Source organism: Cibotium barometz, chromosome 56 (assembly GCF_041138505.1).
Source record: "Cibotium barometz isolate CiBa-2024 chromosome 56, ASM4113850v1, whole genome shotgun sequence".
Lineage (NCBI taxonomy): Eukaryota > Viridiplantae > Streptophyta > Polypodiopsida > Cyatheales > Cibotiaceae > Cibotium > Cibotium barometz.
In genome coordinates, this window is record NC_141101.1 from 36762192 (window position 1) to 36779932 (window position 17741).

At 46.8% G+C, this 17741-nt stretch overlaps 1 protein-coding gene across 4 annotated transcripts in view; it reads left to right on the plus strand.

The window, feature by feature from the left end:
• LOC147607174 (protein VAC14 homolog) overlaps nt 1-17741 on the plus strand; it is a 57333-nt gene that overhangs the window by 34211 nt on the left and 5381 nt on the right. For all 4 annotated transcript variants that reach the window (XR_015264894.1, XM_086791423.1, XM_086791425.1 and 1 more), the window contains exons 12-14: nt 4179-4260; nt 5778-5843; nt 6024-6139. Coding sequence is in view for 3 of the 4 variants with exons in the window: in XM_086791423.1 (XP_086647549.1) it covers nt 4179-4260; nt 5778-5843; nt 6024-6139 (264 nt within the window). In the remaining variant the exon portion in view is untranslated. The remainder of the gene's footprint in view (nt 1-4178; nt 4261-5777; nt 5844-6023; nt 6140-17741) is intronic.

Consider the following 17741-nt stretch of genomic DNA (forward strand, 5'->3'; position numbering starts at 1 on the left):
ATGACATGGAGCTCTCCAAACAGGTAGAGATCTCCAAAGCTCAAAGTTGAATTTATGATTCAAATTTCATAGCATGTCATCAGTGATGAGTCGTGAGTCGTGACTAACAATTTATAAATATTTGCCTTTGGGTGAATGTTGACAAGTTTAAGTTGACAATGGACTCTTAAGAGTGTCCTCAACGAGCGTGATGCAGAAGAGGAGGCTATATATGCAGAGCTTACATGGAGCTAGAGGAGGTGAAACCGCTCCCTACGGAAGACCAACAACAATCGAAAAACAAATGCACAATCTTAGATCACTTAACCTTGATTTTAGTGAACAACATAAGCAACCACAAAGCTAAAAATGAAATTGTACTCTTGACACCACCACTAGGGCCAGAAAGCTCCCCCCCCCCCCCCTCTCTCAATACTATTGTATTATTTCTTGGAGTATTTATAAGTACAAGGTACATGGGCTTACACCAAGCCAGATTTTGCCATAGCAGAATCGATTCAAAATGAAATCACAAACCAGACAAATATTCTTGTTAAGTAGAGAATCCGTCGATGAAGAATCCGATCACGAACAATCTTCACCTTACCTGGATAGAGCTAGGTGGTCACCTAGTGTTCCCGGACCATGCACAAACTGGCATTCCCATACTAACTCTCACCTACACCCTTCCCGGATAACCACAAGGGCTGGTTGATTTCTCCTATAGCACTCAACAGGCTGGTCGACCCCTTTTGTTACTCCCAAAGCTAGTCGACTTCTTCTGTATGAACATAAAGGCTGGTCCAACTCTTCGAAAACAACAAGGATATAAGTTAGCTGTCCCAAAGGGGTCTCAAGAGCAAGTCAACTCTTCCTGTACGAACATATGGGCTGGTCCAACTCTTCAAAAACAGCAAGGATGCAAGTCGGCTGTCCCAAAGGTTTCCCAAGAGCAAGTCGACTCTTCCTATATGAAAATATGGGCTGCTCCAACTCTTCAAAAACTGCAAGGATGCAAGTTGGCTGTCCCAAAGGGTTCCCAAGAGCAAGTCGACTCTTCCTGTATGAACATATGGGCTGGTCCAACTCTTCAAAAACTACAAGGATGCAAGTCCGTTGTCCCAAAGGGTTCCCAAGAGCAAGTCGACTCTTCCTGTATGAACATACGGGCTGGTCGCTTGCATATGGGGGTCACCAGAGAGAGAAAACTCCACGATTCATTCCAGAAACTATTTGCTTTTCTTCCCCACGTAAGTTTCTAATTCCATTATGCCTGTGTCTGGTTATTATCAGAGTTATTGACTCAAGATATGGATACAATTTCTTTCTTGATACGGTTGGCTCTTGTGCCCATATCTGACTTGGGATCGTGGATCTGGATTTATGGTTTTAATGCCGGAATTATGAAATATTATGGATTGGCAGTGCACCTACTATTCTTGAAGGATATCTCAGTGGTATCACGTTCATACAGTTGCGGACAACTGTCTTAAGACGGAGGGGATGTCACCATTTGGTTTCCTCACCCGTCTCGACCAGTGCTTTATACACTAGGTGGAACAAAGGTGTGAACGAGAATCTTTCCACAGAAGAAAGCGGGAACATTAACTGGCAAGATTTTGGGCTGAAGATGGCATCTGGGCAAAAGTACCATGGGATAGTGTTTTCACACCCGATTAACAAAGGGATGGACATATTATTACTTTTGGACAGGTCTATATGGACAAAATAGGGCACCTAGCTTCAGCTTGGGGAGCAAGTTTGGGAAAAAGCTTCAGGATATTTTAAGCAAGCAAGGCCACTTTTGGCAAAAAGGGGATATTTTAAGCAACACCAAGGCTACTTTTGGCAAAAAGGAAAAGTATGGACCATATTTATAGAGCCGGCCAACTCCATCTTAAGGGGCATGGGCTGAATCGTGAAAGAGCACGAGGAAGGGGCTGTTTTATGGGGATGCGCACAAATATACTTAAAATAAATTCCCTCGAAATAGAAGTTCAAAAAGATTTTCAAAAGGTGCATTAGAAATCAATTATAATCTGTTCAAAAGGCTTAATTATCTCTTCTCTCTCTCGACTGGCTGCCACAGACGCTAGTAGGGCAGTAGCTCGAGTTTCTCTTCCTGCAGGCTGTTATCCACACTAAAAGGGCAGCGTCTGTCTGTTTCTCTCTCTTTCTTTTGGGCTGGCCGACAGCAGAATTCTTCCTACCCACTGTTGCCAGTCGCCTACAGGCTGGCCAAGAGCTGCTAGTTCTCTCTCTTACTCCCTTCCTCGACTAGATGCTGAGTATCTTCTTTCTCTCTCTTGTTCGATTGAGTGCTACAGAGGTGCTAGTTGTTCAACAGTACCCCCTTTGCTAGGCTGGCCAAACAGCAGCAAAATCTCTGTCTTTCTCTCGATTGTGGCTGCTCAAGAGCTGGCTGAACAATAGTGACTGTCCTTTGGGTTCCCTTGCACGGGACACGCTGGGAACAGAGAACTTGTATTGGAGCAGATTTGAAGACGGTTTTGAGAGCTGTTTTTTGGACAGTCTTTGGAAGATCTTTGATGATCATGGACTTGAGTTGCCTTGCTGAAGTACTGTGGGAAAGATACAGTGTTTTTCACCCTGGGTTCTTGTAAAAAGCTTCTATCTGAATAAACAAGATTCCTACGGGGGGCAGCTGTTCCGGCTCAGTGCAGTGTTTTTGTATTGTATATGGTTTCTTCCGTTGTGGTATCGTGCTCTGTGTTTGGTATCTGAAGTGTTTGGTCTAGTATTGTTGGTTCCAGGTCCCCTCTTTGTGACATTGGTATCAGAGCAAAGGCTTTCTCAGAAGCAAGAGGCTTCCTTCCAACAATGAGAAAGAGAAAAGGTCAGGAGTGGGGACTACACTAACCAACAGTTCTGCTTATGGAAGCAGTCATGTGTTAGAAGTATGAGCGGTAGTGTAAACCCGCCTCAGTCTTCAGACGAAAAAACAAACTTGCACACAAACACTTCAACACCTTTGAGGACCTAGAAAAAGGAAAACAAACAAGGGGAGCTAAAGTGCTCTTGAAACATTACACGGACACCGATTGGCCCCAAAACGCAGTGGCGCTCCTTGTGGTATTTCTTTAATTGATTATAAGAGAGCTGCTTCTTTTTTTTTTCTTCAAAAAGAGACTTCTATCAAGTATGAGAAAAACATACAACAATCACATCTATAAGCCGGAAAAGAATAGAATCATCCCAATATGCTCTCTTGCCCTCTTTCCGGGCCTGTAGGACTCTCGGCATGCATGTTTTCTTGTGTTCTATCTGCATCCTTGTAAGAGAGAGAGAGAGAGAGAGAGAGAGAGAGAGAGAGAGAGAGAGAGTTACTGAGCCATGGAAAACTGAAAGAAAAAGTAAAATGAAAACATCTGAGAGTACATGTGATCACCAGATGATCCTATGTAGAGTGAGATATGCTGTTATCAGCTAATGACGATACGTGCCTCAGCCAGAACCGATCTGATGGTGGAGTGAATGTCAAGCCTCTGTGATGGGAGCGTGTCATGTCGGCGGAGAACCTCACGAATCTGTCTCTGTGTGGTGGAGGGACCTGATGCTCTCGGTCAGGGAGGTCTGTCTCGTAGAATGGATCGAGCTCTCGCTGAGAACTCCTTTGGGGCGTGGAGCTGGAGTGTGGGTACGGATGGTGGGCTCTGATGTCATAGTAGAGGATTCCGATGTGGATGTGTGTACCACAAAGAAATCTTTGATGGCTCATTGAGAGAGAGAGAGAGAGAGAGAGAGAGAGAGAGAGAGAGAGAAATGAAATGAAATGTTATATTAACGTCTTCAAAAGGCCATAATGACCTATGAGACCAAAAGTTACATCATGGTGGATCTGATACAATGTCTGGATTAAAAAAAAAACCAGAAAATGAAAAATAAAGATGATACTACTGGCACCTAGAAAATGAAACTGGAAATGGAAGGTAAACAGAAACCCTTATAGGGTGTGAATATAGTGAGGGGGGGGGGGGGTATGCTATGGAGGTGAGTGGAATATAGTGAGGGGATACAATATCATGTGGGACGGAGGGGTACACTATGGAGAGAGAGAGAGAGAGTAATGAAACCTAAATTTTTATATGAAATTACATCCCCTTGCAAGTTTTCTTCCTTTCAAAGAGTAAGGATATTTTTTCCCAACCTATGTAACTGGTTCATGGTGACATGTTCAGGGATCTGGGAAGTGAGTGGGAGGAAACAAGGCTTGAAGCTTTACGATGGATCTCCGTTCTATTGCAGAGGCACAGGACAGAGGTCTCTCTTTCTCTCTCTCCCATCTTGTGCATGCACCTGTGTGTGCTTGTGTGTCCATTTGCCTCTTCCTCTTCTTCCTCGTTTCACACCCTACAGCTCATAAAAATGAAAAGGAAAACAAGTTTTGCCAATGGTATGATTTGATGTGTCGAATCCAGATGAGTTACTCTACATTTGTGAGCTGTGAACAGTTTGTGCTTCTTGTGACGACTGTTTAACTGGGAGGTCTAGTGTGTGTATCATTGCTTTTGACAAGGAAAGAAAAGTTATTTGTGCCAATTTCTGCGAGCTTGTTGCTTTCTGATCCTGCTTTGCATAAAACAAGTGAATAGTTACATTGGGATACAAGACAAGTTCTGATTCATGGCATTGGGTTGTGTGTGTGAGAGAGAGAGAGAGAGAGAGAGATTTTATTAATGTCTGCTAAAGACTCAATGGGTCTTTGAGACCAAAAAGTGTTACATAAGTTCCGTCTGAAGTTCCGTCTGTAAACTGAAGATCATAAACATAGAAGATAAAAAGTGCCAAAAGAAAAACAGACCCGTGTATTGCTTGGGTCCTCAGCCTGTGTGATCCACGTCTGTGACAATATACATGGAGGCAATGTCCACTACTTGGGGCAGAGGGATATTTTTTGTTGCTTGGAACTTGCAGGATAAGGGCATCGGGCTCTCTGAAGGGATTGTTGCCTGATTCCGGGTAACTCCATGTGTGCGAGATGATTCTGGGTCTCAAGGCACTGGTTTTTTTTTGGGGGGAGGGGGCACTCTTTTTCTGGGTGTGGGTGTCATCCCCCTTGGATGTCAACTGTGCTGAGAATCTGTCACAACCAACTGGTGGTCCAAAGAAGTCGGTGATGGATAACTGAGGGTATCTTGCTGATCTTGACGTTCTATCTATCCTCAGTAAGACCTCTCCAACGGTGCAGGCCAAACATTTCTGATCTTTTTAAAGCACTACCACCGGGTGTGTCCAAAGAAGTCGTTGATGGATGACTGAGGGTATCTTGCTGATCTTGACGTTCTGTCTATCCTCAGTAATACCTGTCGAACGGTGCAGGCCAAACATTTCTGATCTCTGTAAAGCGTGGGGGGCAAAATCCCTCCTTGAAGAGACAAGAAAACCTCCCCTATATCTCATCATACACCAAGCATCTGAGCAGCTAGTGCTTCTCCATCTAGACCTCCCCTATCATGCATAATCTTTAGATCCGTTCCTCGTGGTATGACGTGTGCCCTCCTTGTCACTAGTGGAAGGTGGTGAGAAGATACTCGCGGTTGACCAATAGCAATCCTCATGGCATGGACATGTGACTAAATTTCTTGGTTTGTGTGTGTCTGTCTGTGTGTGTGTGAGAGAGAGAGGGAGGGAGAGAGAGAGAAGAAGAAGAAGAAGAAGCAGCTTTTTTAATGTCGTAGGAACAATCCCAAGAGACCAAATATGATTTATCCGACGGAGAGAGAGAGAGAGAGAGAGAGAGAGAGAGAGAGAGAGCTCAACACTTCTATTCACAACAGGTTTTGTCATACCTTGACTCCATATTCCCCCCTTTACTTCAGTCCTTGGCAGACTCTTCAGATGAGGTATGTTTCAACATGTAATGGTGGTCCAGATTCTAAAAGAACCTTGATAATTAACTCCTTGTACTGAGCACAAATGGATACCAACGGTGCAGTTTGTCGGTGAAATTTTAGGCACCCCTTTTTAGGCGTATTTAACGACTTTTTTTGTTTGTTTGAATGTAAACCAATTTTGGTTGACAGGTTGTGTTACTAGGGCTTGAGATTCATGCTTGCATTGCGAGGGACAAGCAACATTTTCGCCAATTGATGGTTTTTCTTGTTCATCGATTTCGAACTGATCATGCACTTCTTGAAAAGTAAGCCTTGTTTGAACTGAACTGGCATGGTCTTGTTGCTTGCAATATAGAATGCATTTGGTCAGTGGGAAAGGGATGGACAGAGGGCAGGGGTCTGTACATGAATGCAATATTATGTTGTGTGATGGAGGTTTTGTGGGACAAGCAAGGTGGCATGTAAGAAGCTTTGACTTTTCTCTCGTGTCATTGTTGTCAGGGTGGAAGTTTGAGGTAGTTTACAAATGTTTTTTATTTTTGAAACACATTTCTTATGCATAGAATAAAGAGGGTTTAAAATGCCCATGCTTCATTCAATACCTTGTTTCACTCTTGGCCTGCAGGCCTCTGTCTGTGTGTGTGTGTGTGTGAAAATGCCACCAGCATGTGACCAATTTAGCATGTGCAGGTCTTAGAATAACTGAATCCTGAAGATTCATGCAGTAGCCCAGTAGCCCAGTAGCCCAGTAGTCCATGAGGCTTCCAAGAATTAAACGATATATATTTTTGAGCCCTTAAGTTGGCATCAAATCACTTAAAAATTGATGTTCACTACACCGTTTACCCATCAGAAGCCCAAGTATTTCTAAGGCATCCAAATATCATGGATGTAAGTTTCTGGAGGCATAGAATGATGGTAATTGAGCCTCAACCAGCATGAGACAAGGCATGCTTGATTCAACATTCGCAACACAGTTGATTTGAGCATCGCTCCTCTCATCCAAGGGCAGTGTCACAGCTTTCATACGTTTCTTACCTCTCAGAATCGTTTCTTGAATGTTTCATACAATGAAGGGGCTATAAAATGCCTATTTGGCATGTAACATGCATAAAAATGCTTAATTTTTTAAACAGCAACACCAACATAGATTTAAAAATGGTGCAAGTACACTATTTTGAATTAGTAGAAAACATCTTGATTTTACAAATTTAATCGACCAAATCCACCGTGCACTTCTTAGGCAACATGTGAGAGTAGTGCGCAATTGTACAGGCAGATAAGGAGAGAGAGAGAAGAAAGGAAGTTATATTAACGTCTACAAAAGGCCAAAATGACCTACGAGACCAAAATGATTACATCGTGTTCATGGAATACATCATCATGGGTACTAAAATGAAATGAAAGAAATGACAAAGCTAAAATGCTAGAGCTGATCCATGTTCAAAGAGCATAGGTTCGCATATCATCCTAAGATATCCCGCATGGGGCATTGCAACATGGCACTCAGATTGGTAAAGCTGAGCCCGTGTGAGGGGTCTGTGATGGTGTAAAATGGTGGCCCTGATCCTCCTATGGTGATGCATTCCGGCTCCTACATCAGCCTGGGTCCAGGCAGGGTGGGTGGGTCTGCCCTCGAAGCTGGAGGCTGGAAAAAATCAGTGAGCTCTCTCTGCGCTGGTCCTCAGGTAGGTGCTGCTGGTCTGGGCCGCAATAGGGTCTGCAAAGCTCTAGAAGTAAGAGCCCTAGGCATCTCTGATCCGGCAAGTCCATGATCCCGGAGAGTGGTCCAAACCTGTCTCGGAAGAGGCAGTGAAGCTTCCCCCTGATCTTATAGTATACTGGACATCGGCATATGTAGTGCTCCTCCGTCTCGGCCTCTGTATGGCAAAGATGACACATCCTATCCTTTGGGGCAGCCATCCCTCGCCCACCACTCTCAAGTGGTGGGATGAGGTGCGGATTTGGCCAATCGTGCATCTCATTCCAAACGACAGATGTGTGTCCATGTAGCATGGGCATGTGATAAAGCTATCCTCCGCCAAGTGAAGAAGGTGGTCTCTGTAGAAGGCCATCTTGGTCCTTAGGGGTTGAGTGGGTGAGCACCAGGTCCTCTAAGTATCCAGTCTAACAATGTCCTTCCTAATGACCGTGTTCAGCCCTGTGCAGCTGAGATCAAAGGAAGGTGCCTCTATGCTGTACTGAAAAGGGGGGGGGGGGGGGGGGTGCTTCCATCTGCATGCCATGTAAACTGAACCAGGTGCCCACATGCGCATACCTGCACTGTGTATCTCCATCTAGTGCCAACTGTCTGGAGGCAAGCCGGGGGTATTTGTCTGGTGGGAGCTCCCATAACGTGTGCTTAGCATGTCACTATCTTGAGTAGAGCCTCTGTTACTGTCCGTGCAGCCCCCATCTCCACCCACACAATCTCGTGTGGCACTGATGGTGGGAGCTCCCATAATGTGTGCCAGGCTCCAGCATGTCACTATCTGGAGTAGAGCCTCTGGTATTGTCCGTACAGCCCATCTGTGCCCACACAATCTCGTGTGGCACTGATGGCTTACTTCTATGGGTGAGATCATCCTCACCAAGGGCCTCTCCATTGACTTCCATCCATCATATGCTTCCTCCGTATCTGTCTCAGCTGGTCCCCCCTCCGTCTCCTCCTGTGGTATAGGCTGGCCCCCAAATGGGATCCCATACAATAGTGTAGGTGTGACTAGTGTGTCAAATAGCCATAGTTTTGTGACTTGTCCTCGGCTCCTGTAACTTTATCTGTGAGCACTACCTCAGTAGTGAGCCGAGGGCTGCATAGCCATGTGCCAATCTGGCTTGAGTTGCCTTCCTCATGGAGAACTTGGGTCCAGAAAAGGTGATCCCGAGGTATACATATGATGTGATATGCTCCACGGGCTCCCCAGTGCCCACTGTAAGTAAACTACTGCGCATATCTGCCTATCCACTGTGGGGTAGTGTTAAAGATCATAACCTTGGTCTTCTCAAGGTTCATAGTTAGGTCCAAGTCCTTGCAGAAGGCTTGTACTGCATCTAGGTGCCTTTGCAACCCCTCTGGCGAGTCAGATATAAGGACAATGTCATCTGCATACAATAGGATTGGTATCAAGACTCCTGCTAGTCATGCTCTTGGTCCTCCGTGTCTATCTATGTAGGCAAATATCTCATCAAATAGAGTGGGAGACAAGGGGCAGTCCTACTTCACCCCGATAGTGCTATGTATGACCTCTAAGTCTTCCCTTGGGTCCTGTACTCTGGCAGTGATGGATTTGTAGAGTGTGAGAATCCCCTAAACCATCTTTGCTGGTACTCCCATATCCTAGTCTCCTCATCAGTCTGGCTCGTGGGACGGTATCAAAAGCCTTTCGGAAATCCACAAAGCAGTAGTATATCTGATGCCCTTGGGCTCTCCCCTCCTCAATGATGGCCCATAGTGTGAAGATGTGGTCTAGTGTGGAGTGCCGTCTCATTAAACCTGCCTGCCCTGGGGCCTTGAGTCTGCTTATATTCCAAAATTGATCCATAGATCTTGGCCAAAGTATGACCAATCATGATAGTCCTATAGTTGCTGGGGTCCAGGGGATCACTTGCTTTCAGAATGGGCACAATGGTGTTGGAGGACTAGCTGGTGGGGAAACCCCCCTATTGAACATGTGAACCATAGAATAACTGGTATCATGGTGGTTGAGGGGGGCTTTGGTATGTGGCTGTTGTGGATGTGTGGAGGGTGTTGCGAGCTGTGTGGTGAGCTCATCAAGTGGGGTGTGGGATCAAGGTTGGAGAGGGTGCGGTAAATGTGGTTGGAGTAGATGGGAGAGGTCTCTCTGGTGAAGTGGTATCTCGGGTGGCGGTGGTGCAGCAGAACCGAGGGCTGGGTGTACTCGCATGGTCGGCTGTGACTCCAATAGGGCGAGGCGAGATGGTGAAGTCCGGGAGGAGTGGTATCAAGGAGAGAGCCCATCATGGCTCCATGTGCGAAGGGGCATCATGTGAAAAAGTTGTAGCTGGGCCATCGGGCTAAGTCATTGTAGATGGCTAGTCCTCCGCCAGGGGCCAGGAAATGCTTCCCGTAGTTGCGGGTTGCTGTGTCTTGTGATGTACGCTCGAGGTCTGTGCCCTCAGTGTCGATCTCTTGGTACATGGCGCATCTGTCTTGAAGAAGGGTATCTGTGCGATGGCAGCGCGGGCGTTGAAGTCTCCAACAAGGAGGATGTCTCCCAGGTTGGAGAACTCCATAATGTCATCATAGAGTGGCAGACTCTCCACGGGTGGCATATCCGGATGTCGCCGGAGCGAATTAGCTTATTGCTAGGTAGATGTCTTGGGGCCTTTCTGTTTTGATCCTGATCCACATGAACTGTGCTCCCGCATCTTGTCTGACCACTTGTATTATATGTTGTATCTCCTCTTTGTATAGTATGGCCACTCCTCTTGAGCCTCTGGTTCCCCCTACCGTGTGTGGCGCGCCGCTGTGGGCGGTATGTGGACTCTAATCTATATCCTCTGACCTCAGGTAGCCGGCTCCCCTAGCACTTGTGTGTCTCTGTGTATAGTACTATGCCGCACCCTTTGAGTGTCTCCTGGAATAAGCCTGCATCTGTCTCTAGAGCCCCATTGCAGTTCCAAACCGCAATTCTAACTTGGTCTCATAGGGAAGAGTGTGACACCTCCATGTGGTCCTGACCCCGGGATCAAGATAGGCCGGCTTGGTGGGGCAGCCATGAGGGAGGGCTGGTTTGGGCATGCCTAGCCATACAAGGAGTGTGGACAAGTGTGGGGAAGTCGGGCTGCAGTTGGTGGGCAGCATAAACATGTGTGAACATGTAAGGGACTCCTCCCAAGGATCACCTAATACACATGCATAAACCGGATTAGAGAAACCAAATAAAAGGGGTGCAGGCAAGCTCACCACCCAATCATAGGTTCACGTCCTCAAACCTCCCTCGAGCCAAAGGCTAAGGTTCCACTCCCACGAGTCCATGTCAGTCAACCTTGGCATCCCATACCACCAGGGTTGCCTGCCCACAAGGGCCCTCGGCAAGACTACCCGTGATCCGCCATGTCCATGGCAAGAGTAAGCCTCTTGGTCTAGGTCCAAACCACAATGAATCAATAAGAACCCAAGACTCACTTATATAGTGCTTATTGCTGCTATAACTAACAATCCAGTCATAAATAGCCAATAACCTTGGATTTATTAAATTTGAACCTTAGCCACCTGAATCCACATGCTTGTCCTAATCCTAGGGCTTCCCTAACCTTGTTGGATTAGTCCCTAATCCCAAGGTTTAGCAATAGGTATGTAACATTCTTCCCCACTTAGGACATTTATGTAAATGGAGGATAATCTAGCTCTTTGCATAAACTATCTCCAAAAGCAGGTTTATACATGTGTATCAAATCCACGTAACCACATATCAAGGAACCAACCCAATTGAAGCTCATGTTCTTATATGACCATGGGAACAAGACAGAAAAAACAGAACCTTCTCAAGTCCCTAAAGAATATAAACCATCCTTCAGTCCTCCAACTCCTCATGGAATTGGAAACTTGAAATCGTCGAGATAAATATATGTTAGCTGTAACATCATACCCAAGGATCTAGTAAATCCTCGTACCTAGGGGATATCATACCTCAGACTCCTAACTATCAGGCACCACAATTATGTCTCCTTCAATTACCAAGGTCTTGGGGAATGTGGGTTTAAACCCAACTCCTACCAAACGTATAGCTATTGCGAGAATCATATGCTAGTATTATCATCTAACTTAACCATTATTAATCACAATTAAACATTAAATGAAAGGGTACTAACAGAGTGAAACACTGCATAACAAATATACATTATATTACGAGGATTGCAAAATCACCCTTCAAATAGACTGGAGCATCTTCCATTACAAAGGACAAAACATGATCCTTCCAATCTACATAGACATAGAACTCTGAATAGATATCAGTAATTGAGACAGCGTTTGTTCCAGGTCTGTCCATGTCCTGCCACCAAGTTCACACGATACACGCGATCTTTTAGTTGCATCTTCACTTCTAGCTTCTGCACAAGTTTAGCATTAATGACTTTGTGAGTGCTATCAGGGTCAAAAAGGATGTGCATAGTCTTTTGTAACACCGACCTTAACATTTGTATGAAGTCGGTAGGACTGAAGAGTGCCATTCTGAAAGCACCTTCCATGCAAGTAGTGTGACCTAAAACAATAGTATCCACAGAAGAAATTTGAGGGTTACTTGTTACTTCGGTCAATGCGCTGCCGCCTTACTCTTTGCCGTTGGACAACTCGCCCTCATATGGCCCTTCTGACCACAAGAGAAACACCTCCACTCCCTAATGTTTTGGAGAGTCTACTGATTGGCCCTTCTGATCCTTCTTTGGATTGGGTTCACCTGAAGAGTGGGTTTGGTTCTGTGGAGCCTTCTGAGACTTAAACTTTTGTTTACGCTTGGAAGCCTGCTCAATGGTTTCTCTAGTTTGAGGTTTTTGAGAGACGTTCTCCTGAATTTGGCCAGCTATTGTCTCATAAATCCTAACATATGGGATGGCATTCTCCAGTGTGATGCTATGGTTATTCTTTACCTGAAGCTTATGTTCTCATGCCAACCCACGGATTAAAAAACCCACACAATGTTGTGGCATCCATGTGTGCCGCTTGGGATTACAACTCTCTAAATCTCTGTAAGTACGTGTCAAAAGACAGGTTCTTCATGTCCGAGTCCATAAACTTGGCCACAATATCAAACTCATCCTCTATTTGGAGGAACTCATCTCGAAACATTGTCTCAAACTCCGCCCAACTACTTGGTTTATTCTTGAGTTCTCTCCACCATGTCAGATGGTTAAGCGTGGTTTTGTATGAAAAGAGCCCCCCTACAGCAAGCTTTTTCAAATAGCCACCATCCACTTCTGCTCTCTCCCTCTCTCTGGCGGCTGTCATCTGTCCACATCTGCGCCAGCCTGCCACGTGGCATGTATACGGGCTGTGCAGGCCCTGTTACAGGCTCTGTACAGCCTGCTGCAGGTTCTGTACGGCCTGTTCCAGGTGCTGGACAGCCTGCTACGTGGCCTGTACAGCTCTTATGTGAAACACCTGCTGGCTGCACACCTGTGCAACATCTGCTGTCTATTGTTGGCGCCCCAATTCGCCCTTCTCTGCATGCCTGGCTGCAAGCCCTACAGCCCATTCTAGGTGACCACATACACCATGGAAAAAAATGCAGACACTATTTGCAGCACTGACAATTCAGAGAGAACCTAGGGTGTCTTCGAAAAAACAGGGGTTTCCGAGGACAATTTCCACCTGCACACATGCATACAGATCTCCCCTCTCTCCCCCTTCTCTTAGAATCCACAAAAACCCTATCCTGTGAGCAAAACGTAAAAAAGCACCTACTTCTGACAGATTCAAAATGCCCATGATCTGCCATGTCCATGGCAGGAGTAAGCTGTCGATCTAGGTCCAGACCACAATGAATCAATAATAACCCAAGACTCACTTATATAGTGCTTATTGGTGCTATAAATAACAGTCTAGCCATAAATAGCCAATAACCTTGGATTTATTAAATCTAAACCTTAGCCACCTGACCCCCCCCCCCCCCCCAAAAAAAAAACAAAACAAAACAAAAAAAAGAAAAGAAAATAAAGTAAAATAGCGGATAGATGTTTAGTCCATCATCTTGCATTCCTTGAAGCAAAACAGTCAAAGAGTGAATCTCTAAAGATATGGCATTGGAGGTAGAGCGTGGGCTGAGCACTGGCACCTAATAGCGTCTTCTATGCTGAGCTTCAAGGATCACATCCTTGTGTTGTATTTTGTACTTGAGAAGCATTTGTAACACATTTTCTTGTACATAAATATAAAGCTTTCTATCTTTGGCGGTGAATTTTCCCCATCAACTACTTATTTGCTATACTAATTCTTTCTATTTGTACTTCCCTTAGTGCTAGGCTTCATTATGGCTGAGTCTGCCCTGCATCTCCGGAGGTTTGTGAGTACGAAGGCCTTTGTGTGAATATATGCTCTTATGTGTGTGTGTGTGTGTGTGTGTGTGTGTGTGTGGAGTGCGTGTGTGAGAGGCTAGAGCATATCTTGATACAGAGTTCTACACCCACTATTGGGCATTGATGACGTTAGTGGGGATGTCGTAGTATCTAGTCCATACTATGCATAATGGAGTTGATAGTCATATAGTCTTGTGGGTTGACTACCACGAGTATATAACATGCACGTTCCTAAAAGGTAAATTTGGGCATGTTCCTGGATTCATCTAGGTATATAAAGTAGGAGGTACCAGTGTGTGTGTGCCATCAAAGAAGAGATCTCCAAGGAGATCACAAAGGACATGGAGGGAAAACTCGAAGCCAAGCAGTCAGGATGGGTTGAGGTGGTGAAGAAGAACATCCGTAAAGAAGTGAGGGAGGAGACTCAAAGGGAAGAACACCAAATCATTCACACCACCATTGAGGAGGAGGAGATGAGGTATGCCCGCCGCCTCAACATTTGAGTCATAGGTATAGCCGAGACACCCGACTCCACTCCCGAGAAAGATGGACAACTTCTATGCATGAAGCTCGGCTATAGGGAAGAGGACCCTCTCCCCTTCACCAAAGCATGGAGAGCCGGGAAAGACTCAACACGCAAGCGAGCCCTCATCCTACACTTTGCAGGAGAGACGGAGAGGGTCATCTTCATGAGAAAGAGGGTGATTCTACGAGGATTATAGGGAGATCCCATCTATTTGGATGACGACCTTACAAGGATGCAGATAGAACACAGGAAAACATGCATGCCGAGAGTCCTACAGGCCCGGAAAGAGGGCAAGAGAGCATTCTATCGCGATGGCCGTGTCATCATCCATGGCAAGGCCATCGATTAGCGCCAAGCGGCCTATGGGACATCGGCTATGGAGGATCCAGATTCACAGATACACATAGCAGTTTGGAACTGCAATGGAGCACTTTGGACACATCCTGGGAGGAGGGAGGAGGTCATGGAGGGACGGGACATCATACTACTTACAAAGATGCCCAGAGCCCAGAGAGGGGGCTACCCAAAGTAGAGGGCTATCAGTGGGAGTTTACATACAGGGGGACCACACGGCAGAGCACATCGAGAGGATCTGGAGGTATAGCAGTACTCTTCAAGCGAGAGCTACAGGAGCCCTACAGGTGGTAGCACGTGACCAGGAGGCTAGATACATGTGGATTAGATTGCAGCTCTCAGCAGACAAGGTGTTATACATTGCTCTATGCTACTTCTCTCCTAGAGGATCCAGATATGCCATGACAGCAAAGGATGAGAGTAGAGGCGAGGAGGAGGACACAGGGCCATTGGGAGAGTCACCATATGCAGCCCTTTAAGATGAGATCATACACTACTCCAACCTGGGGGAAGTCCTCCTTATGGGGGACTTCAATGCACGGACACAGAGCCGACAGTGCGACATTTATGATTTCGAGCACCCCGAGGTGATGCACACACTAGAGGTGGAGGAAACCGGAGCTTGTAGGGTGTCAGAGGACATGGGGCCGGATAACACCAGATATGGTCATCACTTACTTGAGCTGGGAGCGCGACACCATCTCGTTATTTATAACGGGATGAGGCAGTGGTAGGATTCAGGAGCACTGACATGCTTTCCACGATAGGGGGGGATAGCACAGTGGACTACATCATGGGGTCCATGGAGACCACACAGGCAGTGACATCTTTCACCATCCTCCCCTGTCCTATTGGTGTGCGGATCACGCGTACCTCTTACTGTCACTGGCGAGCTCCACACCAACACCCACACAGCCCACACAGGCATCGCATACAACTTTCTACTTCACCCATGACTAGGCAGACATATATGAGCATCATGTATATGACGGGCTATTCCAGATGGATTCCCTATCACCTCTAGACACACTCACCACCCAGCTGTCATCTCTACTACATACGGCGCCACCGGCAAGCTTGACCTTGTTTACTCCAACCACATCTACCGCCAACTCTAGGATGTGGAACCTACTGTCCCCCTATCCACCCTCACAACACAACTCACCACCATACTCCACACATCCGCCACAGCTTCTTTCATTTGCACGCGGCAGTCTACCGCCAAGCCACCTTGCAGTTCCATGCCCCAGAATGGTTGGTATGATGACAAATGTCAGGCCACACGCTCCCGTCTTAAGCATGAGGTACGGATTGGGCATATCACGAAGTGCCAAGCGCAACGGATTTCTCAACGGCTCACCCAACACAAGAAACGGGAGTTCTACGCTCGGAAAGAGGTTGAGTTATACCGACTTTTCTTAGGGCCGAACTGCAAAGAGGCATGGAGGAAACTCCAAGAACATCACCCTCCTACACCTATCACCTACCCGGACACATGGCACTCCTATGCACGCTCCCTCTATCATATCCCCCATCAGCCACCCCTACCCCCACCACCAGATCCCCGCCCCACCACCTCCACCTTCTTCACAAAGGGCATGGTCCTCAAGGCCATTCGTAGACGACGCAATGGGCGAGCTCAAGATCATGAGGGACTCACTGCCGAGTACATCTCGCATGCCCGTGATACCCTAGCGTCCCTACTAGCTAGCCTACATGTTCAATAGAGCCCTTTGTGAAGGATTTCCACCCTCTTGGTCCACCAACACCATCCTCAGAGCCAGAGATCCACTTGATCCTAATAACTACTGGACGATCATGATTGGCCACACATTGGCCAAACTCTATGGATCAGTGCTAGAGGCGGAGCTCAGTTCATTTGCAGAGAGCTAGGGATGCAGAGCCTCAGGACAGGCTGGCTTTCGGAGGAGCTACTCTACCCTTGACCACATCTTCACCCTCCGTGCCATCATCGAGGAGGGTAGAGCACGACACCAGAGGATTTACTGCTGCTTTGTGGATTTCCGCAAAGCTTTTGATACTGTACCCCGAGCCCGCCTCTTACACCATCTACAGGAGATCGGAGTCCCATCTGACATGGTTTGGAGCATCATCGCCCTCTATGAGTCCGTCACCGGACGAGTGAGAGCCCCAGGAGGTACTTCACATGAGATTTTCAGCACTATTGGGGTGAAACAGGGCTGCCCTCTATCACCCACTCTTTTCGGCCTCTACATTGATTAGCTCGAGCTTCATTGATGGATTAGGCGGGGCTGGTCCCACACTGGCAGGCATATTGATCCCCATACTACTTTATGCAGATGACATCGTCCTCCTCTCAAACTCAGCCGAAGGGCTTTAGAGACAGTTGGATGCCTTACGTGACTTTTGCACTCAGCGGGACCTCTCTGTTAACCTTGGTAAAACCAAGGTAATGGTCTTCAATACCTCTCGCCCCGTCACATCCAGATTGAGCTTCACATATAGAGGGGATCTTGTGGAGATTGTCTCATCCTATGTCTACCTTGGTGTCACTTTCAGTGGCCCAAGCTTTACCATGCTTCCCGCAGCACATGCCGGAGTGACGTGGGGATATGCAGCCTTGAGCTTACTTGAGCGGCAATGCTTCCAGGCACATTTCCAGGAGCCCAGGATGAAGGCTTTTTTGACACCCTCATCACACCAGCCTTGATGTATGGAGTAGCTTTCTGGGAGCCAAATTTATCCGATGAGGATGGCAGCGAGTTGAGAGGCCCCAAGTCATGATGTTCTCCCGTATGATCCGTAGCAACCCATCAGTCCCACACCAGATTATCCAGGCAGAGTTTGCTGCAGCCCCGATGGTAGTGGAGGCACTCTTCTAGACAGTCACATACCTCCATCGCATCAGTCACAAGGATCCCCACAGGTACCCGAGGCTTGCCCTGGAGTCCTCCAGACAGCTAGCACTTGAGGGGCACTCTGGAGTATGGTATGCACTAGCTTCCACT